The sequence below is a fragment of the Hirundo rustica genome, chromosome 25, assembly GCF_015227805.2.
Source record: "Hirundo rustica isolate bHirRus1 chromosome 25, bHirRus1.pri.v3, whole genome shotgun sequence".
Classification (NCBI taxonomy): Eukaryota; Metazoa; Chordata; class Aves; order Passeriformes; family Hirundinidae; genus Hirundo; species Hirundo rustica.
The window spans coordinates 3,730,504-3,757,626 of record NC_053474.1 but is presented as its reverse complement, the minus strand read 5'-3'; the positions used below and the strand labels follow the sequence as shown (position 1 = coordinate 3,757,626).

Genomic DNA, 27,123 nt, shown 5'->3' with positions numbered 1-27,123 from the left:
AGGGAATTTTGACCAAATTTGGGTGTTTTTTCCCTTTTTTCTTTTTTTTTTTTTGGGTGAATTTTGCCTTTTTTTTTTTTTTTTTATCCATTTTTGGGTGGTTTTCCTCTCTTTGTGTGTGTGTGTGTGTGTTTTCTTTATTTATTTTTTTTTCCTTTTTTTGTTTTTTTTTTGCACAACCCACAAAGCTGTACAGAGATTGCCGAACTCTTGGGGAGGGAGGGATGAGGGGGGGGACACACAGGGAAGTTGTGGGAGGAGAGGACCCCAAAGCCCACCTGGCACCCACACACGCACCCACACCCTGAGCTCGTCACCGCCACCGCCTCGGGGACCCTGGGAAAGGGACCCCCCTTTACCCCAGCCCCTCCCACTCCCCCTCCCCACCAAGAGGGTCTATGATTGATTTATTCTGTATTTTTTTCCTTTTTTTAAAAATTTTTTTCTTCCTTTTTTTTTTTTTTTTTTAAATTCCTTTTTTGTTTTGTTTTGTTTTTATACAAATTTGGATCTTTGGGTGTGTACTGCCAAAAAAAAGAAAAAAAAAAACAAAAAAAAAACCAAACCAACCAAAAAACCCAACAAAAACCCCAAAACCTGCCTTCGTTCTTCAGAACAATAATAAAAATAAAACTCAAATCATCATTGAATCGTTAAAAAAAAAAAGGCAACGGAAACCCAAGGAACCCATGCGGAAGTTGCACACCACAAAACCACAGCAGATGTACAGAATGCAATATACAAGACACGATTTATAATAAAACATTATATACAATAAATAGGTTATTGTTACTTTTTTCTTTTTTTTTTCCTTTTTTTTTTTTTTTTTTTTGTCACTCGATCTGTAAATAAATTTTTTCTCAGTGCATACTGGGGGGATTTTTGCTCTTTTCTGCTGCATATTCACCTCTTGGATGCTTTAGGCCTGTTCTCCATCATTTCTGGATTCTCCCTCCGGTGCGTGATTCTCTCTCTCTCTCTCTCTCTCTTTTTTTTTTTGGGGTGATTTTTCAGCTTTTTTTTTTTTTTTTTTACCCTTAAACTTTTTTTTTTTTTTTTTTTTTTTTTTAAAACTTCTTTTCTTCAAAAGTATTTACAATTGCTGGTTTTGTGCGGGAAATGAAAATTAATCAAATAAAAAATAAAACTTAAAGAGTCCCTCTGCTTCTGGCTGGGAGGAGAGAGAGAACGCGGCGCCGGCGCCACGGCCGAGGCGGGGGCCGGGGGCGAAGCGGGGGCGGCAGGGGCGGGGTCCCCTCCGGAGGTGGCCCCCTCCTCTCCTCTGCTCTCCTCTCTGCTCCGGCGGCCGGGATGGGTGGGGGGCGCAGGGCTGGGGGTGCTGTGGCTGGGGGGAGAGGGAGAGAGGAGTGAAGAACCATGGGGGGCCTGCCCAGCACCCACGGACCCGGGGGGCTGGCACCCACACACCCAGGGCATTGGGGTTCTGTTCCCCCGAGTCTGGCACCCACACACCCAGGGCATTGGGGTACTGTCCCCTCAATCTGGCACTCACACACCCAGGGGATCGGGGTTCTGTTCCCCCCAATCCAGCACCCACACACCCAGGGATTGGGGTTCTGTCCCCCCAGTCCAGCACCCACACACCCAGGGGCCAGGGTTCTGTCCCCTGAGTCTGGCACCCACACACCCAGGTGTTGGAGTCCTGTCCCCGCAATCCAGCACCCACGCACCCAGGGATCGGGGTTCTGTCCCCTGAGTCTGGCACCCACGCACCGAGGGGATCGGGGTTCTGTTCTCCCCAGTCTGTCACTCACACACCCAGGGATCTGGGTTCTGTTCTCCCCAGTCCAGCACCCACACACACCCAGGGGTTGGGATTCTGTCCCCTGAGTCTGGCACCCACACACCCAGGGGCTGGGGTTCTGTTCTCCCCAGTCCAGTACCCATACACACCCAGGGGCTGGGGTTCTGTTCTCCCCAGTCCAGTACCCATACACACCCAGGGGTTGGGATTCTGTTCCCCAAGTCTGGCACCCATGCATCCAGGGGAACGGGGTTCTGTTCCCCAATCCGGCACCCACACACCCAGGGGATTGGGGTTCTGCCCCCCCAGTCTGGCACCACACACCCAGGGGTTGGGGTTCTGTTCTCCCCAGTCCAGCACCCACAAACACCCAGGGATTGGGGTACTGTTCCCCGAGTCTGGCACCCACACACCCAGGGATCGGGGTTCTGTTCCCCCCAATCCAGCACCCACACACCCAGGGGTTGGGGTTCTGTTCCCCCCAATCCAGCACCCACACACCCGGGGTTGGGGTTCTGTTCTCCCCAGCCTGGCACCCACACACCCAGGAGATTGGGGTTCTGTTCCCCCCCTAATCTGGCACACACCCAGGGGATCAGGGATTTGCCCACCTCCCATTTGGCACCCACACACCCAGGGATCTGGCACCCAGGTGTCGGGGGTCCTCTCATCCTTGTCTGGCACCCACAGACCCATGGCCTGGGGTCCTGCCCACCTCCTTCACCCGAATATTCGGGGCTCTGAGGTCCTGTTCACCCCTAATCTGGACATGGGGACCTGGGGTCCTTCCCATCCACACCCAGCACTCTGGAGTCCTGCTCATTCTTGTCTGGCACCGACATCCCCGGGGGTCCCGCTCCCCTCATCTGGCACCCAAACAGGGGTCTGGGCCATCCCACACCCCCTCAGCTCTGGCACACCCCGGGGTGGGGGTCCCGCACCCCACAGCCCAGGCTCCAGCCACCCCCAGACATCGGAGCCGACAGCGTCTCCAGTTTGATGCTTGGTGGGACAGCACCCAGGGCAGCTGCTCACAGCCCAAACGGGGCCGGGGGCACCCAGAGGGTGGGTGCAGGTGGGCTGGAGAACCCACCGAGCATGGAGCACCCAGCACAGCCTGCTGGGCTCCGGTACTGCGTGGGGAACGCAGCTGCCACTTACCTGGTGACGGCGGCGTCTCCGAGCCCCGCTGGCGACGCTGCCGGAGCCTGGTGGGGGTCAGCGCTTCACCAACACCCATCGGTGTCCATCCGGCAAGAGCAACCCCGGCGGACGGGGAGGGACGAGAAAAAGAAAAGAATCCCCAAACAGCCTCGTCCGGGGCGGCTGAGGGGGTCCCCGGCCGGGCAGCGGGCAGGGGGCACCCAGCGCTGACCCCCGGATCCCCTCCTGCCCTCCCTGCCCGTGCCCTTGCGCCGTCCGTCCGTCCGTCCGTCCGTCTGTCCGATTGTCCTGCTGCGGGGCGAGGGGGGGGCCGGCAGTCCGGAAAGCAGAGCCGGAGCTTGGCAGGCGGAGCGGGTTTGAGTGCGGAGGGGGAAAAACGGGGGGGGGGTTTCTCTCTTCATCCATTATTATTAATTTTTTCTTTTTGTTTCACTTATTTTTTATCTTTTTTTTTTCTCTCCTTTTTTTTTTTCCTTTTTTTCTCCTTTTTTTCTTTTCTTTTTTTTTTTCTCTCTCCCTTTTTTTTTTTTTTTTTTTTTTTTTTAGAAAACAAACAAACAGTTCCAATCCCAGTTAAATACAGAACTTGAAAAGTGTTCCAGAAAAAAGTGCTGGCTAAATTACCTCTGAAAGAGAAACACAACATGGAGAGAGAGAGGGGGACATGATGAGAAGGGCCCTGAGGGTCCCCTGTGTCCCCCTCTGCCACCCTCACCCCAAGGTTCTCCCCCACCTACCCTGTAACAAAACCTCGTTGTCCGGTTGGCACGTCAGCAGACACTACAATGAGGTGACCGTAAAAGTGTCCTCAGGGTGCTGTTGCTCTACCATGGGTCCCAAAAACCCGCTCTTCTGGGTGGGGGCCATGACGGGGTGCCCTTGGGGTGCAAAACTGGGGTACCTGTAGTTGTCCTGCAGCTGCAACATTGAGTCTCTTGGTACGGGGGAGATGTTCAAGTCATTGATCAAGGGACAAGCGTAGGGTCCTCGGTGGTGAGCCCGGGACATCTCCAAGGGCTCCTTCTCGCCCTTGGAGGGGTGGGTGCCGCTCGGGCTGCTCAAGTGGGGGTTCAGACACGAGGGGTCCGTCCTGCCCATGAAGTCTACCAGCATCCCGGCCCCCGCCTTGCCGTCGTACGAAGGGCTGCGGGTGCTGGCGTTGGGGGAATACCAGTACGGGGGGTTTTTGCAACTGGGGGAGTCGTAGTGTGGTTGAGGCATGGGGAGGTCGCGGCAGGCCAGGTGCGGGGCGTGTGGCAGGGCCCCCCCCCTGCATGCTGTGTTTGAGCGAGTCGCAGGCCGGCAACTTTCGGATGCCGCCTGCCCGGAGGTCCTCCTTGAAGGCCAAGGTCGGGGAGCAGTTGGGCGAGAAGGCTTTCTGCAAACCGGCCTCGAACACAGTCTGCTGGCCGGGGGCTGCCAGCTGGTGTGGGAGCGCAGGGAAGTGCTTGCTCTCCAAATCTGGCTGCCCCAAACCGGGGGAGTCGCTCTGGAACCCCTGGACAAAGGTCCCATCCGAGGGGGTGGAGGGGTTCATGGAGTAGGGGCCGGAGTAGTCACAGGGGTCCCGCTCGCCCACCCCGAAGCCCCGGGACTGGGAGGGCAGGGGGGACATGCTGCTGTCCCCGCTGTAGTAGTCCAAGCCCAGGTCCGTGCTCTCCTGGAAGAGGGGGTTCACCGCCTGCGACTTGCTGGGGAACTTTGCTTTGCCCGTCCCCCTCTCCTTCTTGGAGGCGCAAGCCCCTCGGGAACCCCGGGGCTGCCGGGGTCCCGTGTTCCTCTTGGAGGGGTACACGGAGGAAGAAGAGGAAGAGGAGGAGAAACTCAGGTGGGAGGTGTCGAACATATCCACCTTCTTCCGTCGGCCTCGACCGGGCTTAGAGTTACTCTGGAAGAGGACGCTCTGGTTCCAGTTGTAGCCAGGGGCAGAGGACGCCTCGTTCCAGTCCATCATCAGCTTCTCTAGGCTGGAGAGGCTGGACTGGCCCTCGCTGGAGGACGCCTCGCTGTTGGCGCGCCGGTAACCAGCCGGCTGGTTGAACTGGGTGCTGTCAGAGGAGGACTCGGAGAAGGTCTCAGAGACCGTCTGCTGCTTGGCTTTCTGCGGGGTGTAGTTGGAGATGTCCAGGATGACGTTGGGTTCGTTGAGGTGGCACTCGAAGCCCGGGTTGTAGAGCTGGCTGAAGGCTTCTGAGCTCCAATCCAACCCACCATAGCCTTGCCGGAAGGCCCACGGCGCGGCGCTGGGGAACTGCCGGCAGTTTTCGGGCGAGGGCTGGAAGGACGCTGACCCCTTGGGCACCATGTAGCCGCCGGGCGAGACGGTGCTGGCCCGGCTGTCGCATCGCAGGGGGGTGTGCGCGGCGCTGGAGAACTGCCCCCCCTGCTCGGCACTGTTGAAGAAGGCGGCTTTCCCCAGTGGCAAACTGGGACCAGCTGGCGGTGGCGCGTAGCCGGCACTGTGGGCGCTGCTGGGCGAGGATGGGAGGCTGCTGCCGCTGCCGTAGGCGAAGCTGCAGTCCTTGCTGTTGGGACAGTCCTGCGCTGACGGGTACTGCTTCCCCGGCGGGAACACGCTGGCGGGTGCCACGCTCTGCCCCGCGCTGCCGTAGCTGCCGTACGGGGAGTAGCCGGGGGTGCCGCTGGCTGCCGGGTGAGCCGTGGGTGACCGGGACACTGCCGACGGCGGGGCCAGTTTGGGGAAGGACTCGGCGCCCCGGCACTCTGACGAGCCTTGGGTCACCCCGTAGCCGCTGGAGGCACGGCCGGGCGGGAACGCCGGCCGACCCTGCATCGCCGCGTGGAAGGCGGCTTCGGCGCCGGGGTTGGCCGCCGCCACTTTGCCGCCGCGGGCCGTGTAGGCGGCCATGCCCCGCTGGCCGGGCAGCGCGGCCGGGGGAGCCGTGTAGGCGGCCGCCGATTTACGGGACTCGGAGCGGGACGCGGAGAGGGCGAAGTCCAGCAGGTCGGAGGAGTCATCCGAGTCCAGCAAGGAGCGGAAGTATCCGGTGAAGAGGCTGTGCCGCTCCGGACCGGTCTCCGTCTGCGAGGACGGCGCGCCGCTGGCGTAGAAACCGGCGCGGCCGGAGGAGCCCGACTCCAGCCCCGCGGCATGGAAAGGTCTCGCCTCGGCCCCTTGGTAGCCACCGTTGCGTCCAGCCTGGCTGCCGGGGTGGCCGTGGTGGGGGGCCCAGGGGCTGCCCTTCTCCCCCCCGCCCCACTCTGCGGCGGGGCCGTCCCCAAAGCTCTGCCCGGAGTTGGGTTCGGGGAAAAGCGCCCCGTTCTTGCGCGCCCGTCGCTTCCGCTTGGGTTTTCCCACGGGATCGGGCTCCAGCCGGCCGCGCTTGCGAGGGTGCACGGGGTCAGCGTGGAGGGCGGTGGGGGCTTTCTTCTTCTTCCCGATGCCCTCAAAGAAATCGCTGAAGGAGCAGCGCGCGGCGCGGGCGGCATGGCTCCCCCCGCGCCCACCGAAGCCCCCGGCCTTGCCGCCGCGCCGGCGGAAGCCCTGGACACGGTGCAGGAAGTGGGAGATGCTCTGGGTGTCGGGGGCTTGGTGGATGGACTCGGGCTCGCTGGGGGTCCAGCAGCGGGGCGGTGAGCAGCGCCCCGAGCACTGGCTCTGCCGGTTGAGGAAAGCCAACTTGGCCAACACGTCCGAGTAGTCGGCTTTGCTGTCATTGGTGTCGGCGATGTAGGAGGGCTGAGGCGAGGCCAGCTTCTGCTTCCTCCTCCTCCTCTTCTTCACTTCTGGGGTGGGCTCCTTGGGCTTGGCTTGGCCCAGCAGCAGGTTTTTGGGAGGCCGGCCCCGCTTGCGCTTCAGGATGATGGGCATCTCGCCAGGGGGGAACACCACGACCACGTTGCGCCCATTGTTCTTCATCTTGAGCAGCGGCGTGGGCTCCATGGAGCTGCTGGCTGCCAGCTCCTTCCCCTCCAGGTTCAAGTTGCTGCTGAGGGATGACACCTTGTAGGTGGTCTTGTTCCTCCTCCCCAGGGACACGGGGATCTTGGCCATCTTCACCACCATCTTCCTCACCCCCCGGCACTTGCTCTTCTTCCCCGCCGTGGGGGCTTTGGGCATCTCATTGGGGTCCAGCGTGGGGGGGGTCGGTGGCGGCGGGGGGCTCAGCGCTGGCGCGTCGGGCTCCTCGGGCCCGGGGGGCATCTCAGCGGGCAGGGCCAGGGGGGACAGGACGCGGCTCTCAGGGGCGACGTCCACCCGGCGCCCTCGGCCCGCCCTCCTCCGGCGGCACAGCATCTTTGGCTTATCTGTCCGGCGCAGGGCGTACTTGCGGTGGTCTTCGCCGCAGCGCCCGGCCCCCCGGCCCCCGCAGGGACCCCGCTTCACCATAGCGCTCAGGGGACACCCCCCGAGCCGGGGCTGCAGCCCGTGGGGCCGCAGAGAGTCCCCAGCGCCCGGCTGCGCCTCCAGCAGCTCCGAGACGGTTCCCAGCGGCTGCGGCTCCAGCAGCGAGGGCTCAGTGGGCAGCAGTGGGGGCTCCAGCGCTCCGGGCAGCGGCTCCAGCGTCTGCAGCCCCAGAGGCTCTGCCAGCGGCTCCAGGGACTGCAGCTCCAGCGACTCGGACAGAGGCTCCAGCGACTGCAGCTCCAGCGACTCGGAGAGCGGCTCCAGCGACTGCAGCCCCAACGGCTCCAGGTTTTGCAGCTCCAGCGACTCTGGCAGCGGCTCCAGGCTCTGTGAATCGAGCAGCTGGGGCTGTGACTCCAGGGACTGGGAATCCAACAGCCGGGATTGGGAGTCCAGCTCTTGGGCCGGCAGCAACTGGGGCTGTGGCTCCATCGCCTGCGACTCCAGCAGCTGCGTCCCCGGGCAAGCCAGGGAGGCCAGCTCGTTCAGGATGTCCGCCTCGGCCAGCTCCGAGTAATCGCTGGCATCGGGCTGGGAGCAGCCGGCTTCATCCACCGGAGCTTTGGAGACATCCCCCACGCCCACGCCGTGCCCTGGGGGCTGCGGGGTGCTCCCCCCGCCTCCGTCAGCCTCTCCATCACGCGCCGGGGGCCGGGGATGCCGCGACGGGTCGGATTTGAGGAGCACCCCCCGCTCCTCGGGGCTGCGGATGCTGTTGGCCAGGGAGGGCGAGGAGAAGAAGCTGTACTGGAGGTCACGGTCAGCGGGCAGGAGGCGGCTGTCCTCGTGAGCCCCGCCGCCGCCGCGGAGGCTGCCGCAGTCCAGGTGCACCCCACTGTTCTTGAGGTCCTCGGAGAGGCGGTTGAGGTCCTTCATGATGTCGATGAGCTGCACCACGGGGTGGAGGTTGATGTGCCCGTTGCCGCACTTGCTCCGGAGCAAGGCGAGGATGCCGTCTACGTTGCAGCGGCCCGAGGCCAGCGTCGCGTTGGGGAAGGTTTTGGGCGCCCGATCGCGGGCGGATGCCTCCTCCGCGCTGCCCCCCAGGATCCGGGGCTCCCCGGCACAGCCCAGCAGGTCCTCGGCCGCCTTGGTGCCCCCGTGGACGCTCTGGCAGCGGTCGGCCGGGTCGCCGTGCAGCAGCGAGCCTGCCTGGTGCTCCCGGCCGAGCGCGGGGCACGACCCCTCAGGGAAGCTGAGCACGCTGCAGGATAACGCCTTCTCGGCCGGACAGGCTGGGGGCCGCTGCACCGGGTGTCCCGGCGGGTAGAATTTGGGCTCTCGGACGTAGTCGGGCGAGCCACGCACAACGCTGGTCGTTACCACTGGGCCCGGGGGCTTCACGCGCATCCTGACCTCCTCCTCCCCCGCGTGCCGCTTGGCCGAGCAGTTGCTGACATGGGGGTCAGGGAAGGTGACACCGGGACCTGTGGGCGGCAGAGAGGGGGACGGTGAGGCTCCGCAGGCACTGCCGGCCAAAAACACGCTGCAGAGCCTCGCTCCACCCCGCCCCGTTCTCAGAGATGAGGTCCCCATATCCATCCCCCAGCTCCCTCTGCCCTGCCACCAGCAAGGACCCGGCTGGCACCGCAGGAATGCGACAGCCCTGCCGACAGCTGGGAAAATGGGGACTTGGGGGAACTGGATGCCTTCCCCAGCTCAGGAGCAGGGGGCTCGATGTCCTCCCCGCAGCAGGACCACCCGGGCCAGACTCCAGCCCCCTCCCAGGTGAAGAGGGGTAGCTGGTTCCCGTGCGGAACTGGGTTTTCCCTCCCCACCACAGGGGCAGAGTTTGGGTGTCCGTGGGGAGGTCTGCGGGCTGCGGCTGGAACTTACCCTCGGCTTTGCTGCTGCTCCTGCTATTGCACTTGAGCTCTCTGCAAAGGAAGGGGTGTGCAGGGTCAGCCCCACACCGGCGGGGAGACTCGAGCGCCCACCACCCCTGTGCCAGTCCCTCCACGGGACATCCCCGGCCCGGATCCTCCCGAGCTCCCAGGGCCGCCCATCACCGCGGCGTCGGGGCTGCGGGTGGGTGGGCAAAGAGGGGCAAGCTGCCTCTGCTCCGGGGGACAGTGGGGGACAGGTTTACGGCCCCCTCCCATCCCCACCACCACCACCACCGCCCCCTCCGTGGGGCGGGGGGTGGCGGGGGTCCTTCGGCGGCGCTGCCACTAGGTGTCCCCGGCGAGCCGCGCTCCGGACACGCGGGGGGGTCTTCGCCCGAGGAGGTGGCTCAGCACATCCCACCCCCCGCGCCCCCCCGGCCCCCACCCACCCGCGGACACCCCACGCACAGCCGCAACCCCCCACCCGCGGTGACGCTGCCCGGTGCCGCCCCTCCCCTCGCCGGGACGCCCCTCTGTGGCGCCTGCCTCAGTTTCCCCCACTGGAATGGGGCAGAGCGAGGGAGGAGGTGGGGCGGCTCAGGCACGCGCGGGTGGGTGCCGGGCAGCACCGTGCCCGCTGCACAGCTCACCCTGCACTCCGTGGGGGCTGCACCCCCTCGGTTCCCCCCAAAATCCCGAGCCGGGGGCTGTGCAGAGCTCAGGGATGGACAGAACACCGGCAGCGAGATGTGCCGCCAACGCCCCCGCGGTGCCGCACCCCCATCTTCAGGGCGAGGCCCCCGGGTACCTGTTTCGGGGGTGTTTGCAGTGCAGGTTCACTCGGAAGCTCCTGCCGTCGCCGTCGCTGCCGGGCTGGCGGGGGCCGGAGCCCTGGGCACGCGGGAACCACTCGGCTGGCGGGCTGGCACCGTTCTCCAGTGCGAGGGGCTGGCAGGCGACCGAGCTCCCATCTGCTCGAGAGAGACCCCCCCCTCACATCAGCCCAGCTGCCCCCTCCTCCCCTGCGAGCACCACTTGCCCCGGCTGCCGCGGGTGCCCGCGGGGCTGGGCACGCCGTGTGCCACCCGTTGACGCCTCCCTCTCGAAGCCACCGCCCATGGGGTCACCCACACCGTGCCCTTCACCCCATCCCGGGATGCCCGGCGTGGCGTTTTGGGGCAGGACAACCCTTTCCTCCCCACCGCGTCCGTGCCTTGAACCGGGGGCCGCCCGTACGAGGGGGCAGCATCTGCCTCCCAGGCCGTGGGCACGCGTGTGCAGATCCACAGCGATGCGCGCACTGCACACGCGTGTGCAGAAGGCTCTGGCCCCTCAGCCTCCTGCGGGAGGTCCGGGCGCCCACAGCCGCTGCCCATGTGGCAAAGGAGGGGCACGGTGAAGCCCCTCGCGATCCCCCCCCGCCCCGTGCCAGCATGTCCGCCTGCTTTCCCTCCCCAGCGCCGCGTGTGAATCCCTGCCGGTCGGCTCCCTCCCCCCAGCACACACCCGCAGACACACACACACACACACACACACGCAGCCGCTCGGCGTGATCCAGGCTCTTCCCGGTGTCTGGATTAGCGTGACAACTTATCAACAAGGCAGGGAAAGAGAATTCAAACCTGTCAGTCCATCCGCATCCCCCCCTTTCCCCGTCTCCCCGCCAGCCTTTGGGCGCAGCGCTGGCACGGCGGAGATGCGGGCACCTCGGTGTAAAGTTACACCGAGGGCTGCGTGGAGCAGGAAAATATGTGCTAGAAAGACCGGTCTCGTCTCTGCTGAGGCTGCTGGTGTGCCCAGGGAGCTGTCGGAGGGGAGGTAGGCAGGAAGGAAACAAACGGGAGTTTTTCCAGAACAGCCGCCGAGAGCTGGTCCCCGCTGCACACGCCGCGCGCGGCTCGATGGGGGGGTTCGGGATGTCGGGGGGTGCCGGGGGGTGCCGGGGGGGGGGCCGGGGGGTGTCGGGGGGTGTCGGGGTGCCACCCCCCAGCTCTGCGCCGCCGTCTCCCGCTCTGTCCGTGGCGAGAGGAGCTGCGGATGCTTTGGCAAACACTGCGGAACGCCCGTGGGGTCCCCACGGCGGTGCGCGGGGTCTCTGGACACCCCAACGCCCGCTTCCTGCGCGTTCTTCATCGCCCACGTTCATCCCCGCTGTGCAAAACCCCCGGCGCCGCTGGGCACACGCCGCGGCTCTTACCCCGCGCCACCGGTGTCCGGCTCCTGCCCTCGGTCCCACGGGGGGCCACGTGTCCCGTGACACGCGGAGGACACTCCCTGCGCCGGGACTCCTCCCTCACCCCCGTCCAAACCACCCTCCACAGCGGGGACCACCTGCGGCCCCCCCGGAACAGCCGCTGACCGCGGGGTGGGCAGCGCCCAGCGTGCCCACCGCGGTGTGAGCGCAGGTGGGAGCCCGGCAGCGGCGGTGGGGAGGGGGCTGCGCTGCGGAGGGAGCTGCGGGGGGGCAGCGGGGCGCACCGGGATGTTCGCCGCGCCGCCGCGCTCACTTTCACCTCCCCGCTCAGCCCCAGGCAGCCGCCACATGTTTCCCATTAGGCTCTCCGGACCTCGCCATTCCTGGCTTCCTCGCCAGGGGTAGGGCCTTTTTCCTTATTTTTATTTTATTTTATTTTTTTTCCCCCCCTTTTTAATTTTTTTTTTTTTTTTACCACCTCGCTGGTTACAAAACACCAGCCGAGACCACACAAGCGAGGAGGGACGGAGGGAGAAGGAGAGAGATAGAGATGGGCGCAGCAGGCGGGGGAGAGCCGGCCAGACCGGGTGCTGCGGCGGGGCCGGGGGGGGTGAGGATGAAGAGCGGGGGGATGAAGCGGCCGAGATTGCAGTCACCTCCGCTTCCCACCTCCTGACCCCGCAGCCCTGCAAAGATAACAGCCCCCGAAGACTGCTGACTCGCCTCGCAGAAATCCAATATCCTCGCCTGGTGAACTAATCGACTACCTGGGCTCCCACCTCCCCTGCCCGGGCTTAATCCTGCTGCTGCAAAGCTTTAATTAGTTTAACGGTTTCAGGCTTGACGGAGGTTGGCGGCGAGAGGAATCAGAATCATGGAATGGTTTGGGTTGGAAGGGACCTCAAAGCTCATCTCCTTCCAGCCCCCTGCCACGGGCAGGGACACCTTCCACTGCACCAGGTTGCTCCAAGCCCTGTCCAACCCGGCAGAACGTCCCCCCACCTCTCCTGCTCCATCCAGACAGGGTCTCTCTTTGGTGGGGAGGGTGCCGTGGGGTGGCAGCAGGAGTGTGCAGGGGGCTGCAGGCCACCCCAAGCCCCCCACAGCTCCCCGAGGCTGCCGGCACCCAGCCCCGACCCGCAGCGCTGGCACAGGGCGGGCACGGAGGGGCCGACTTGGCAGCGGGGCGATGGAGGGACGGCCCCGCAGGACACGGACGTGGTTTGGTGCCCGGCTCCGAGGCCACCCAGACGTCAGGGTGGGGCCGGAGATGCCACCGGGAGACAGGGAGGCGGCAGGGACACAGCCGCCACACAGATGGGGACACGCTGGCCCGACGCCTCCCAGCCGGCCGGGGCGCCGTGCCCAGCTGCCCGCGGCGGGGTCGGGGTGTCCTCCCTCTTGCCCCCCGCCCCCTGCCTTGCCTCGGGGGTCCTTGGGCACCGCGGGGCGCTGCCAAGGTTTGGGGTGGCCCTAAGTGCCCCCACACGGGCGTAGGGGCGTCTCCGGTTCCCGCTGACACCCGTGCCCTGCTTGCCCGCCCCCCCCCCTCCCGAGTGGCATCGGGGGTGTCCCACTCGTGTCGCACACGGGGACGCCGCGGCGGTGCCGCTGCCTTGCACACCCACACACACCCACACACACCCACGGTGGTTTTCCTCCCGCACATCTCGGGGCACCACGGGGGTGCGACCCCCCGTCCTCGCACACCCCCGGGCCATCGGGGAGCTTGTCCCCTCTGCGCCCCGTCCCTCGCACCCCCCGGTCCCCTCCCAGGCGCCCCCAACCCCCGCCCCACGAGTTCCCCCCAGCCCGTCCTGCTCCTGCTGACACCAATGGAAAATCCCCTCCAGTGACAGCTTCCTGGCAGGCGCTCGCCGAGGGTTTCCGTGTTCCCCAGCCAGCCCCCACCGGCCATCTCCTCCCTGAGCCGCGCGGGGGGTCCCTGCACCTTCACCCCCTTCACGCCGACCTCCACGTCCCCTCTAATTCAGCATCACAGACCCCAAAGCACCCGGCTCCTGCTCCCTCCTCCTCCCCACGCCTCATCCCCTGCCAGCACCCTGCCCTCCCCTGAAGTGGGGCACCCATCAGGGGTGTTTGGGGTCCTCTCTGGGTGCCGCCAGCAGCTCCCAGAGCACCCACCCGCCTTGGGGACCCACCACCCTGTGACTGGGAGCGGGGAAAGAGCCGGGGGTTCAGAAGGGTGGGCACAGACGGGTGCTGGGGCGCATGGGGCCTGCAGGCAGTCCTGACCCTTCCCTTAGCTGTCACCCCACGGCTGGAACCCCGCTGTCACATCCCCCCTGCTGTCACCATGTCCCCCCGCTGCCCTGACTCCTCTGCCATGCTCTTAATTAGGAGATGGAGCAGATGGCGCCTGGGTTTCATCTTAGGTAACGGGTCCAGACGAGCTGCTTGGCCGCCAGTTCCCTTTGTGGGGCTAGCAGAGGTTTTTTTGGGGTGCCCCCCAAGCAGGGAGCTGGTGAGGGGACATGTCTCTCCAACACGCTGGCAGCACCAGGAAGGGGTTGTCGGGCACGTGGGGCAAACACACCTGGGTTCTGCCCTCTCACATCATCCCAGGGCATCACATCCCCAGGGCAGGCTCAGACACTCGCCCTGGCACTGGCGGGGAGGGTCTAGGACCACCAGGCAATAAACAAGGGGTGCCAAAGGTCTTGACATCTCCTCATGAACCAGCACTGCTGGGGAGCTCATTTCCCTGGAACCCCCCTGGTCCTGGCAACAGGGACCCCAGGGACACCCCCGAGCTGCTGCTGGGGACGGCACTGAGTCAGGGCACACGGCCCTTCTCCCAGGCCTGGCTCTGCGTGTGCCACTGGGGTCTCCTTTTAGCACAGTCCCCACCTGGCCGGTGCCATCCTCCAGGCCTGGGGATCCTGGAGCCAGTGGAACCCTTGACAGGTTCAGCCCTCAGCACCAGAACGTGGCACGGTGCCCTTGAGGTGGGCAGGGGATGCTTGGCCAGGCCTCTATTCCTGCTGCTGCAAGAAACCATCTCCCCTGCAAGGGCCATCCACCTCAGGAGGAACCATCTCCCCTGCAAGGGCCATCCACCTCAGGAGGAACCATCTCCCCTGCAAGGGCCATCTCCCTCAGGAGGAACCATCTCCCCTGCAAGGGCCATCTCCCTCAGGAGGAACCATCTCCCCTGCAAAGGCCATCTCCCTCAGGAGGAACCATCTCCCCTGCAAAGACCATCTCCCTCAGGAGGAACCATCTCCCCTGCAAAGACCATCCACCTCAGGAGGAACCATCTCCCCTGCAAAGACCATCTCCCCTGCAAGAACCATCTTCCCTGCAATGACCATCTCCCCTGCAAGGGCCATCTCCCTCAGGAGGAACCATCTCCCCTGCAAGGACCATCCACCTCAGGAGGAACCATCTCCCCTGCAAGGACCATATCCCCTGCAAGGACCATCTCCCCTAAACAGCCACCTCACCTGCAATGGCCACTGACCATCTCCCCTACAAGCACCATCTCACTTGCAGTGGCCATTTCCCCCACAGGAAGCCGTGTGCCCTGCAAAGACAATCCCCTCTGCAAGAGCCACGCTGCCTTCAAGCACCATCTTCCCCAGAAGGACCATCTCCCCTGAAGCAATCATCTCCCCTGCAGCGACCATCTCCCCCGCAAGAAACTGTCTCCCCTGCCGGGACCCCTTAAGGGCCATTTCCCCTTCAATGACTATTAACCCCTCAAAGACCATCTCCCTGTAATGCCCCTCTCCCCACAACAACCGTCCCCCCTCCAGCGGCCATTTCTCCCCACAATCATCCCCCCAGTCAAAAGCCCCTTCTCTCTTCCCTCCCCTACCACCCCACGAACCCCACCCCGGCTGCCCCCCGGATGCCGGGGGGCGCTCAGGTGACCCCGGTGGCATCGCCCGACACGGATGCAGCCCCCAACCCCCTTGGTCGTGGAGGGGTCTGACCCCCCTCCCTGCCTTGGGGGGGCTCGACAGGGCTGGGGAACGGCTCGACAGATGGACCGCAGCGATGGTGGCACCTCGGCCGGCTGGAGCCCAGCGCCGCAGTTCAGAGCTAGCAGGGAAACGGGCTAAATTTAGCTCTTCCCTCGGTGCCAGCTTTGTTCCCCCGCCCCGTCGAGCCGGCGCGGGAGGCGAGCAGCCTCCGGGCCCCCTCCTCTGCCCTGTCCCTGCCTGCGGGAGCATACGGGACACACCAGCACCCCTCCCTCGGGGCGCCGGCTCGGGGTACGGGGCGCTCCCCGGAGCGCCGGGCGCGTTTGCCCGCGCGTCCCCCGTGCGCCGGCTCTTCCCGGCGGTGCCGCGGGGCGCTGCGCCCCGGCTTGGGGAGCGCACCCCAGGGCCCCCGCGGTGTGCTGGCAGCCCCGAGGCTGCGCAGATGGTCGCGGCCCCCCTCCCCGGGCTCCCTGTTATAGCCACAGCATGAGTCAGAGCCCCGGTGTGTCCCTGCCCAGCGCCGGCCACGCCGGGTCATGTAACACCCGCGGCCGCGCTGGCGCGGAGGGGGCTCCGCTGGCCGCCCACGCCGCCCCCCACCCGCAGCAGCGGCACCCTGGGCGGCCGCACAGCCCCCCGACACCCTGCCGCAGGCCCCCGGAGGGGTCACAGCGGCCATGCCCGGCTCCCCGCCGTTCCCCACCGGTGCGCTGCGGGTTAACGCCAAGCGGAGCCGGGATCCTGCGAGGCCAGTAACATTTGGAAGGCGCCAGATGGACGCGTGCCCATGCCGAAGGCTCGCTCGGCACAGCCACGCTCCCCCGGCGCTGGGGCTGGGGGGCTGCCCGGGGCAGCAAAGGGGCGCCCGCCGGGATGGGAGGATGCTGACGACGCGCCCACCGGGGTCCTGGGTGCCGCCGGTGCCCACCCACAGCCCGTGCCGGGCGCCGGCGCCGCCCGATCGCAGCCCCACCGCGCAGGCGATGGGGTGACGGGGCCCAGGTGCTGACACCGTGCCGGGGCGACCAGGTGGGGACCGAGCGGGGGGGGTCTGGGTGGGGGGAGAGCAGCCAGTTGCCTCCCTTGGCCAATTTTAGAAACTGGCTAGACAAGAAAAGCAGAATGAGCCGGGCAGGATAAACGGCCGTTCTGGTGTCAGGGTGGGTTTTTTCTTTTTTCTTTTTTTTTTTTTTTTTTTGTGGGAGGCATACACGAGTTGAGCGGAAACTCCTGGCTGTGGATCCTGTTTCCTGGGAGATGCGGCCGGCTGGGGCCGAGCCGGGGTGTGGGAGCCGCTGGGGACAATGCCAACGCCGGCGCGATGGGGCAGGGGTTGCCCCCGCCTCCCCACACCCCTGCCCCACCGCGCCGGCAGCCTGGCATCCCCAAATACGTGGGCACGGAGGTGGTGCAGCCAGTAAACCAGGCCTGAATGTGCACAAGATGGTTGTGCGCACGCAGGTGTGCGCACGGGTACACGCACGGGGGGGAGGATCTGCACACGCGTGTGCAGCCAGGCCTCGTCCAGGTGCACCCACGCGCACTTCCAGGGGTGTGGGTGCACACGCGGGTCCAGGAGCACGGGTGGGCACCAACGGGTGCGTCGCGCGTGGGACGAGCACGTACAGGTAGGCACAGACGGGCACAGGAGCACGCGCAGGCGCCGATGGTGCACGGCTGTGTCACAGGTACACAGACAGGTGTGCCAGCACCCACATCGGGGTCGCACCTGCTTGGAGCTCCAGGGCCCCATGGCAGCACGCACGAGCTCCAGGGACCCCCAGAACACCGGGACAGCACTGCAGACCCCCGACCCATACCCTGCTGGTGGCAGTGGAACCCGCTGGGGTTTGACCCCAAAACACAATTCCCCCTTGAGAGGCCGCGGTGGTCCACCGAAAGCCGGGGGTGTGAAGAAGGGGTCTGCCAGTGCCACGCAGCGGGGACATGGAGAGCGATGGGGAAACTGAGGCAGGAGCAGGGTGGGCAGTGCCCAGGGTGCTGACGGAAATAGGGAGCTGCAGCCAACTATTCCAGAGGACCCAGGCGTCCTGTAGTGCCCCAGCCCCAGGCTCGGCTCCCACCCAGCTGCCCCCCTTCTCCGGTTACAGGCTCCCCAGGGGTGGGGATTGGAGCACCCAGGCCTCTCTGCACCCACCCAGGCCGCCCTGGCACCGCCGACCCCTCGGAGCGCACACACCTACAGACACACCGATGTTTGCTCTCCCCCCTCGCCGGGGAGCTTTCCATTAAAATTGGAAGAACACAACTTGCCGGCAGAGCCCCAGCGCGGATCGTACACAGCCTGTCACTCACACATCACTTTGTAGATGCCCATAAATTGCTTCATTACCTCTTCTAATTGAGGAGAACGCAGCTGCTGTGGGGCGGTGACGGAGCGCCTTCCCTTTGAAGGATGCCTCGCTCGCCAAAGACGGGTCCGGCAGAGCTGCAGAGCCCCACCAACATCCCAATAATAATAATAATAGTAATAATAACCATAATGACAGTATCCAAGCAAAATCCCCCGGAAAAGGGCAGTGGGGCTCACATGTGATGGAGCCTGCTTGAGGGAGGGAGGTGAGGGGCTTGGCGGCCCTATACTGGTGGGGAAACTGAGGCACAAGGAAGGATGCGCCCGCGCACAGGGAAAGGGCGGGCATGGAAACGCCTGCATCGCACTGGGACCCTGAGAGGGGAACACGGCGGTGACAACATCCAGGGAAAACCCAACCAACGGAGGACTGAGCACCTCCCTACCCGCAGATTTGGGGGGGGGGGGGGGGGAGGGTGGGCAGGAAGAATGCACAGCACCACCCAAAACTCCCTGGAGAACTTCCCACCCTGCTCGAGGGCTCCATTCTCCCATCTTCGCCGGCGCGACGCCAGGGGTCCTGCCACCCTCTGGTGCCCTCGTCCCCCGTGCCCCATCCCCGCGGGGGCCCCCCGTCTTTGTCTGGCGGCAGCGGGCGGCTGCGGCTGGGCTCGGTCCCCTTGCAGGATACTGCAGAAGGATTTACTGTATTGCAGCTTGTGCTGGCTGCAGCCCAGCGCACAATAGATTAGCTGTAGCCCAGGGCAGCACGTTGCGGGGGAAGGAAGGTGGGATTCATCCGGCTGCAGATTGCAGGGCATTTGCTGCAGTATCCTGCAGGATCCGGACGCTTGCTCTGGACACCCCAGCACCCTGCTCCAGCCTGGCAGAGGGACCCCCGAGGGACTCACGCAGCCCCCTCCTCGTCCCCTCCACCAAATTTTATGGCAGGGATGTTTCTCGTGGCCACACGGGCTGGGGGACGCGGGCTCATTCCCTCTCCCCATTTGGAGGTCCAGGGGGGGCTGCAGTCCCTGGTGGCACACAGGTGCTGCAGGGGACCCCCGGGCCCCCCTCGCTGGGTGTGACGGCACAAAGCTGGTGCAGGGAGGGAGCCAGGGACTGCAAGCAGCACTAATTGATCGCGATTAATTCAGCTCCTACCTCCTCGGGTGGCAGGAGAGCTGCTGAGACACAAGCACAGCCCACAGAGCTCCCCAAACAGGCTCTGCTCTCCCCCGTGCCCACCCCTTCCCCCCCGGGGGGACCCACGCTGCGGCTCCCTGCGGGTGTGGGGGTCTCTGGTGGGTGTCCAGCTCCCGCTGCTGCCTCAGAGGCGCTGAGGATGGGTCCTTGGTGCGGAGCCACGTTCCCGGGGTGCTGTTTGAGGGTGCGGGTCCTGCTAGCACAGCACCCTCTCCCCCTGCGATGCAGGGATGGCACACGGGGAGGTGATACTCAGGCGGTGGCACAAGGGAGCAGATGGGCCGGGGGTCACCGACAGCCCCGTGGTGACACCGTGACATCCTCAGCAGTGCCACCAGCCAGTGGGTGCAAACCAGGGGACGCAGGAGCGCTGCTGCCACCTCCTCCGGTACCCAGATGCCAGCCCATCGGGGACATCCGGCACCCCGCAGGCGCCGCGGGCAGGGGGGGGCTGGTGCTGCGGGCGGGGGGACCCCGGTGACCGTCTGGATTTGGAGGGGAGTTTGGAGCCTGCGGATTCCGGCTCCATAATCCTACGTGGGATGCAGTTTCCACAGCAACAGCGGGTCAGAGGGCAGCGAGGGGAGCCGGCTGCTCCGCTCGGGATTGCAATCCTGCCGCCGCTGCCGAACGCCGCCGGGCGCGGTGTCGGGGCGCGGTGCCGGCCGGACCACGGCAGGGCCACGGTGGCGGAGGCAGGCGGCGGAGAGGGGACGCGTGGGGCGCGGGGGCGGCCGGGCTGGTGCTGCCGGGGAGGCGGCAGAGGCTCAGTGTGGCGTTGTCAGCAAAGATGTCACTAATTGTCTGCAGGAGCAGCAAACTCTCGTTAACCCTTGGGCAGCCGGCGGCGGGAGCGCCGGCGGGGCCGGGGGCACCCCGGGGAGCCACTGCCGAGTGCCCTGGGGCTGTCCCACCTCTGCCACCGGCTCTGGGCGAGTCACTGCACCCAGCTTCCCACAGCGGGGCTGCTGGGACACCAGCACGTCCCAGTTGGTGACCCTGGGCAGCCCGCTCGTCCCACGGGCTCTGGCTTTGTCCCCGCTGCCTGCTGTTGTGCAGGGAGCAGGTTGTGCAGGTTGGCCAAAGAGGGGCACGGAGGCAAATGCTACGCCAGGGTCACCTCATCCCCGGCCACTTCCATCCACAGCTGCCTCCACCCCTGGCCACCTGCATCCCAGGTCACCTGCATCCCAGGTCACCTGCATCCCCGGCCACTTCCATCCCCGGTCACCTGCATCCCTGGCCGCTTCCATCCCTGGTCACCCCCTCCACCTCCACCCATCTCTATTCCCAGCCACCGTCCCCACAGCACACCCAGTGAGCGCAGTGGGGCACCCAGGGGTACCCAGCGCCCACACCACGGCCACCACCCAGCTCGTGCCACACTCCACACCTCACCACGGCTCCATCCTCACGGGAAAAGCGCACCTGACCCCACGGTGACGCTTGGGCGCAAGGCATGAGCACCCACCCTGCCCCGGGAGGCTTTGGCCAGGGCCGGCAGAGGCGTAAGCAGCGGGGCAGAGACAGAAATGGCTTTTCCACCTCTCAGCCAGCTCCAGGTACACCTGGGAGCGCTGCCGGGAAGCGCTGACGTCGGCAGGAGCGGGTGGGGGCGGCGGGAGGAGGCCGGGGCCGGGGCCGGGGCAGCCGGAGCGGGGTCAGCAGAAAACCTCCGGCTCCGCTCGCCCCTGCCAGCAGCCCCGCGGACCTTTTGTTCCCATCCAGCACCTTTCCCAGCACCTCCTGACTCCCGGGGCTCCCACCCGGGGGGCCAAGGCGGGGGTCCCCTCCGACACTGTGGGTTTTGGTGAGCAGGACGTGCCCAGCGCGGCACATGGCACAGGGACCTGAATGACGATGGGGACGTGGGCACGTCCAGCTCCAAGGTGAGGTGACTGGAGGAAGTTGTGGGGGCTCTCCAAACCTAAAAACCTGACCCCCACCTCCCTGACAGCCCTGGGAGGGGTTAAGGGTGGGAAAGCAGCACAGCTCGATATCCCAGTGTCCCAGAGCATCCCCTGGATCCCCACTGCCACCCCAAAGTGCAGTCAGCCTGGTGAGGCCAGTGAAGGGGATGGGCACCAGAAAATGGGTACAAAACCAGTCCTCCCAGTGCAGGCAGCCACTGGGACTGGGAGAATGCAGGGCACGGCCCTCTGCCCCCATTCCTGCTATCCCAACACCCTGGCAGCACACAGGGACACAGAACCGCTGGCTGAAGCTCATCCTGCATGGTGACAGCACCGGGGACCCCAGGAGAGACCCCAGCTATCGCCGTCCCCCCACTGCTGGTGCCTGGGAGGAGCCGGGCTGGGCAGGTCTGGACACGTCCAAGGACTCTCCCAGCCTCCAAGGACTTTCGGCTGGGATTTCCTGTGAGGGATGCAGGTTTGCAGATGTCACAACACTCCAGGATTTCTGCTCCATGAGCTCCTTGGACCCACACTTGCGGCAGCCTCGTGGGTGCCCAGCAGTGGGAAACCCTTGTGCCAAAGCTCCCAGGGTAGCACCCAGCCCAGGAGAGCTTTCTGCTCCTACGGGGCATCCTGCAGCTGGCACTGGCTCTGAACAGCTCCTCAGTGCAGCACTGCCTGGGACATCTCTCTCCCGTCCCTTCCAGCTGGGGTGCAAGCGCTCCCCTGGATGCAAATTCATCCCACTGCAGGGTGCAAACCCATAACTGGGTGAACCCCTCCCCTGGATACGAACCCATCCCCAGACACAAACCCACCCCAAGATACAAACCCACCCCTGGGCGACTCTTCACCCCTGCATGCAAGCCCATCCCTGCGTGCAAATTCATCCCACCACAGGGCGCAAACGCACACCTGGGTGGAAAATCCACCCCGGAGCGATCATTTATCCCTAGATGCAAACTCATCCCTGGGCCCAAATCCACCCCGGATGGATGTAAATCCAACCCCAGGGTGCTGCACCCCATTCCACTGCCCTTCCACCAGCACCCCTCTCCTTCCCCAGCTGCCCCAGCCCAGCCCAGTGCAGCCCCGTCCCTCCCCACTGCCACCGGTATCCTGCTGCCAGCCGCGCCCTCCGGATCCGGCAGACAGGTCTCTCCCCTCCCCAAGGCTCCCTGCTCGGTGTCTGGCTGAGCTAAGCGTATTTAGCGCTTTTAATTGTTCTTAATAAATCAATCCCGCCAGCCCCTTAAATCATTTTTGTGGCTTCCCTCGCAGCCGTCCCCGCGGCCGTGCCGGCGTGGAGCCTGCTGTCTGCAGCGCTGCCGGGGGAAGATGGCCGGGATGGGGGAGTCGGGATGCACCCTGCCCACCCCAGCGGCCACCCCGCCGCTCCTCAGCCCCCGGGAGCTGCCGGCCCCGTGCCTCAGTTTCCCTCCCTGCTTCGGGGATGCGCCGGCTGCTCGCCCTCTCCTTGCTGTGTGGGTTCGGGCACCCCGATATCCCACATTTTTTGGGGACACCGAGGGACCACAAGTCCCTTGTGTCGCTTGCTCCTCCCCTCAGGGCTGGCTGCTGTGGGAACGGCGGTGGTGGCGGTGGATGTCACCCGTGTGGCACTGCTGTCCCAGCCCGGTGTGTGTCCTGTCCTCTGAGCCCCTGGTGCCACCGTGGAGCCCAGGGATGTGTGCCATGCCCTGCCCACGCCCACTGAGGGCACGGGATGAGGCCGATCCAGCTTGTGGCACCCAAGTGGGATCAGCGCAGGCCCCGATCCCCTCCAGGTGACTTGCTGAGGTTGGGATGATGCTGACACTCAGGTGGATGGCAGAACTCCCATTTTTGGGGACACACCGTGCACCCACGCCATCCCCAACACCCTGCAGCATTCCCCGGCACGCTGAGCTCCACCATCCCATCGGCCCCACCACTCCACCCCACATCCCATCCATCATTTTCCACGGCAGGGATGAACACTCAGCACTCGGGACAGTTGCTGGGGGAATGTCACCCAACAGCCCGTGCTGGCTTTGGGTGAAAAGCAAACCTGGCAGGGTGACACCCCAAGCAGGATCGGTGCGGCCCCCAGCCCCCTCCAGTGACTTCCTGGGGCTCGATGCTGCACCGGGGTGACGGTGACAGCCAGCTGGATGACAACACTCCTATTTTGGAGTATCCCACACCATCCTGAATGCTCAGAATCTCCCAGCACAGCCAGCCCCACCTCCTGCTCCATCCCACCATGCAGCAGTGCAACCTCATCCATCCTACCAGCCAAGCTGCATCCCACTCCATGGCACTACCCAACCCTGCATCCTGCACCATCCCACCACCTAACCCTGCATCCTGCACCATCCCACCACCTAACCCTGAATCCTGCACCATCCCACCGCCTAACCCTGAATCCTGCACCATCCCACCACCTAACCCTGAATCCTGCACCATCCCACCGCCTAACCCTGAATCCTGCACCCTGCACCATCCCACCTCCTAACCCTGCATCCTTCTTCATCTCACCACCTAACCCTGCATCCTGCACCATCCCACCACCTAACCCTGCATCCTGCACCATCCCACCACCTAACCCTGCATCCTGAACCATCCCACCACCTAACCCTGCATCCTTCTTCATCTCACCACCTAACCCTGCATCCTGCACCATCCCACCACCTAACCCTGCATCCTTCTTCATCCCACCACCTAACCCTGCATCCTGCACCATCCCACCTCCTAACCCTGCATCCTTCTTCATCCCACCACCTAACCCTGCATCCTGAACCATCCCACCACCTAACCCTGCATTCTGAACCATCCCACCTCCTAACCCTGCTTCCTGCACCATTCCACCACCTAACCCTGCATCCTGCACCATCCCACCTCCTAACCCTGCATCCTGCACCATCCCACCTCCTAACCCTGCATCCTGAACCATCCCACCTCCTAACCCTGCATCCTGCACCATCCCACCGCACAACTCCACGTCCCATCCATCGCCATCCCAGCCACTCCAGCCCTGCTGACAGTTCTCATGGAAAGGATGGATACGCAGCACCCAAACAGGATCAGCGCAGCTCCCAACCCTCTCCAGGCTCTCAGGGCTCAGAGTTGCTCTCAGGGGTGACAGTGGCACCCAAACAGATGACAACGGTCCTGTTTTTGGGGTCACACTATGCACCCCATCCCATCACCAACACTCTACAGCACCTCCCAGCGCACCCCACCCCGCATCCTGCTCCATCCCACCACCCAAACCCACATCCTCAACCATCCTGTCACCTGAGCCCTCATCCCATCCATCACCCACCCATCCCAACCACGCCACCAAGCACTCCTGCTGGCATTTTCCACGGCAGAGACGAACACCCAACACCCGGGATGGTTGCCGGGGGACATGTCACCGAACAGACTGCGCTGGCTTTGGGCAAAAAACAAACCCGGCAGGGCTTGGAGGGAGAGAGCTAACCTTGACACAGTTGCAGCAGTCACTAATAGCAGGCAATATGCCTGTTCTTGGGGGACTGTTGCAGTTGCTAAGATACTGGCAGCCCTGTGAATGGAAATGGGTCAGTAAACCTGTGGAGAGATAGTGTGACACTGTAACCGGCACAGCTGTTGCAGCCTACATCGAAATCCCACCCTTTCAATATTTATCACTCTCCGCCTTCGGTTCCTTCCTCCCAGCAATTTTTTCCACGTTGGTTTTGCCCGGGGTTGGTGAAATCGCCCCGAAGACTTTAATGAGATGAGAGGTGGTGGGGCGATGGGATGGGGTGGAAAAGGCGCGGCGCAGGGGGATGAGGAGGGAAATGAAAGCCCCCACTTTGGGTGGGTGTCTGTCCCCCCCCTTCCCTGCCCCACTCCAAGAGCAGGATGGAGCCAGTTCTTGGAGAGATTTAACAGGAAACAGGCTATAATCCCCCTGGTAGGAAAACGGGTGAAAAGGTCAATTTACTTCTGTCCCTCGTTTAGGCACTGTGGTGAAATTACACACTCGCAGGAGCCGCTGCGCACGGTTGGGAGAGGAGGGAGCGGTGCTTGTGTCCATCCTCGGCTGTCCGTGCGTCCGCCCCGCCTGCTGCACGCCCTGAGCCTTCCCAAGGCACCCTGGCCCTGAGCAGCACCCACTGGGGCCAGGAGCAGCACCCACGGGCCCCACGGCGGCACCCACGGGCCCCACAAGCGGCGTCCGTACATCCCAGCATCCCGTCCCGTGTCTCGGCACCCGCGAGGGCTCTGCACGCCCAGTCCTGAGCTCAGCGCTCCAGCGTCTCCCCACGTCCTCCAACACCTCCACAAATGCTCCAGCAGCACCTCCTCAAACGCTCCAGCACTGCCCGCATGCTCCAAATGTTCCAGCAGTCTCCTTAATGCTCCAGCATTTCTCCAAGTGCTCCAGCACCTCAGTATCCCCACCCCAAGTACCCCAACATCCCTCCAATGTTCCAGCATACCCCCAAGTACTCCAGCACCCCCATGACAAATGCTCCAGTGTCTCGGTAAATGCTCCAGCATCTGCCCAAACGCTCCAGCATCCTCACCCCAAAAGCTCCAGCATCCCCCCAAATACTCCAAAATCTCCCCAGATGCTCCAGCACACCCCCCAAACATTCCAGCACCCCCCGAAATGCTCCAGCACCCCCCACAACACCAGGCCCTGATGCCACCACCCCGTGCCCCACGCTGGGTTCGGCTCCTCGCTGCCTTCGGCGCTGCCACAACTCAACTGGGGCGGGAAGGGTCGGTGCCGAGGACCCCTGGGAGTCGGGACACAGCCACGGGAGGACGCTGGGAAGTGTCCCTCGTCCCCTGCCCCCCGGGGCTGGCCAGGTGTGGGGCAGGAGCGGGTGCGGCAGGCGGTTGCTGTCCCCGCCTCTGGCCGGACCCCGCTGCAGGGAGGAGGGTGAGAACATCTGGTCGCAGGGAAGAGGGACAAGTCCAGGGAAAAATGCCGAGCTCTTGGAAGAGGCCCTCAGCCGCCGCGGTCGGGGTGGAACGAGCCCCGGCATCCCTTCTGCGCCGCAGCTGCAGCGGGGAGGGGAAACTGAGGCACGGTGGAGCCAGACAGTGCGACGTGGGGTCACGAGCGCAGGGGTCACCCCCAGCTCTCAGGCTGGAGGAGCATCGCCCACGATTTATAGCCCAGGGTCTGGCATCTGGGGGGCAGCAGGGAAGGGAAGAAGGGAAGGGAGGCTGCAGGGAGTGAGGGGAGCGGCGAGATCTCCTCCTCCTCCCAAAGACGCTCCCTGCCACCCCCCCGCAGGTGGCTGGAGCAGAACGGTTGATATGGAGACAGGGAAGCACAGACTGTCTGGGTAAGGTGACATTCGACAGATGCCAGGTTCAGACTCGCTCCAGCCAGTATTCCCACCCCCCCTCGGTGCCTGCCTCCAGCCCCCGCCCAAAGGCATGTGCAGGGAGCGGGGGCACATGGGGGAGCGGGGCACCCTGCCATCTGCCGGCAGGTGAAATGTCACCTCGACCCCGTCCTGAGGTACCAGCACCCCGAGCGTCCCCTGCCAGGGCAGACTTGGAGCCCCTGGACTCCAACCCTGCACCCTGTGGTGCAAGGGAAGGTGCCGTGACCCCTGCGAGCACCCGCCCAAAATGACGGGGGACCCTGCCCTGTGCCAGGCAGGCACAGCTGGAAGATTTGGGGAAAGGATTAACCCCCTCCTCGCCAACCCCCTGATTGCAGAGAGGGCAATTAGCTGATGCCTAAGAAGAAATGGCCCGACTCTGGGGGAGCGCAGGCTTTGCATCTCCCACCCAGGCAGGTTGACACTGGGCGTGACAGCCCCTTGTCGCCAGGCTGATTGCCCAGGGAGGGGTCCCAGGGTGCCACACCCCCTCCCCGGGCCGCCCTCTCACCCCTCCAGGCTGGAGATCAAAGGGACGCTGGAAGGATTCCGTGCGGGCAGCGAGGGACGGGGCAGTGGCACGGGACGGGCACGCCCCTGCACCCGGAACAAGGCTCACGGTCTGCAGCCGAGGCAATGGGGCGATTTGGTGGGGAGGGGAAGGAACAAGGGGAGCCCCCCTGCACTCCCCTTCTGGCGACACTGCACCCCCGGACCCCCAGGAACTGGGACGGCTCCCGGGGTCCATTGAGCAGGATGGTGGGGGCCGCCAGCCCACACAAAGCCCCTCCAGCCTCTCCCCGTGCCCCCGGCTGCCGCTCCCTGACCCCCTGCGCGGGGAGGTTGGAAACTGCTAATGAGCTCGGCCCTTTCCCAGCATCCCGGTCCCGGGTGGCCCTGGCAGGTGTGGGTCACCGCGCACCCCGGGACGGCACGGACGCCGTGGTCTGGATCGGTGCAAACGGGAGGCGCTCGGAGAGGGGCTGCAAAGCCTTCGGCATCGGCGGGATGGGCTCCAGCGCTCGCTCGGGCTCTTCCGTCTCCTCTTCATCACCCCCT

General features: G+C 64.7%; 1 protein-coding gene and 1 long non-coding RNA gene across 2 annotated transcripts in view; both read right to left on the bottom strand.

Moving 5' to 3' along the window:
* Positions 1-1,001: 1,001 nt before the first annotated feature.
* LOC120763156 (uncharacterized) lies at positions 1,002-3,338 on the bottom strand. The gene is made up of 2 exons (XR_005704029.2): positions 2,927-3,338; positions 1,002-1,345 (listed from the first exon to the last, which is right to left on the bottom strand). It is a non-coding gene; the product is annotated as an uncharacterized LOC120763156 (long non-coding RNA).
* Positions 3,339-3,428: 90 nt separating this feature from the next.
* The window catches only part of AHDC1 (AT-hook DNA binding motif containing 1), a 49,772-nt gene continuing 26,077 nt past the window's right edge, over positions 3,429-27,123 (bottom strand). Inside the window, 5 exon segments of the mRNA XM_040086304.2 lie at positions 3,429-3,555; positions 3,667-4,198; positions 4,200-8,725; positions 9,135-9,175; positions 9,933-10,095. Coding sequence (XP_039942238.1) covers positions 3,710-4,198; positions 4,200-8,648 — 4,938 coding nt within the window. The 5' untranslated portion in view covers positions 8,649-8,725; positions 9,135-9,175; positions 9,933-10,095 and the 3' untranslated portion in view covers positions 3,429-3,555; positions 3,667-3,709.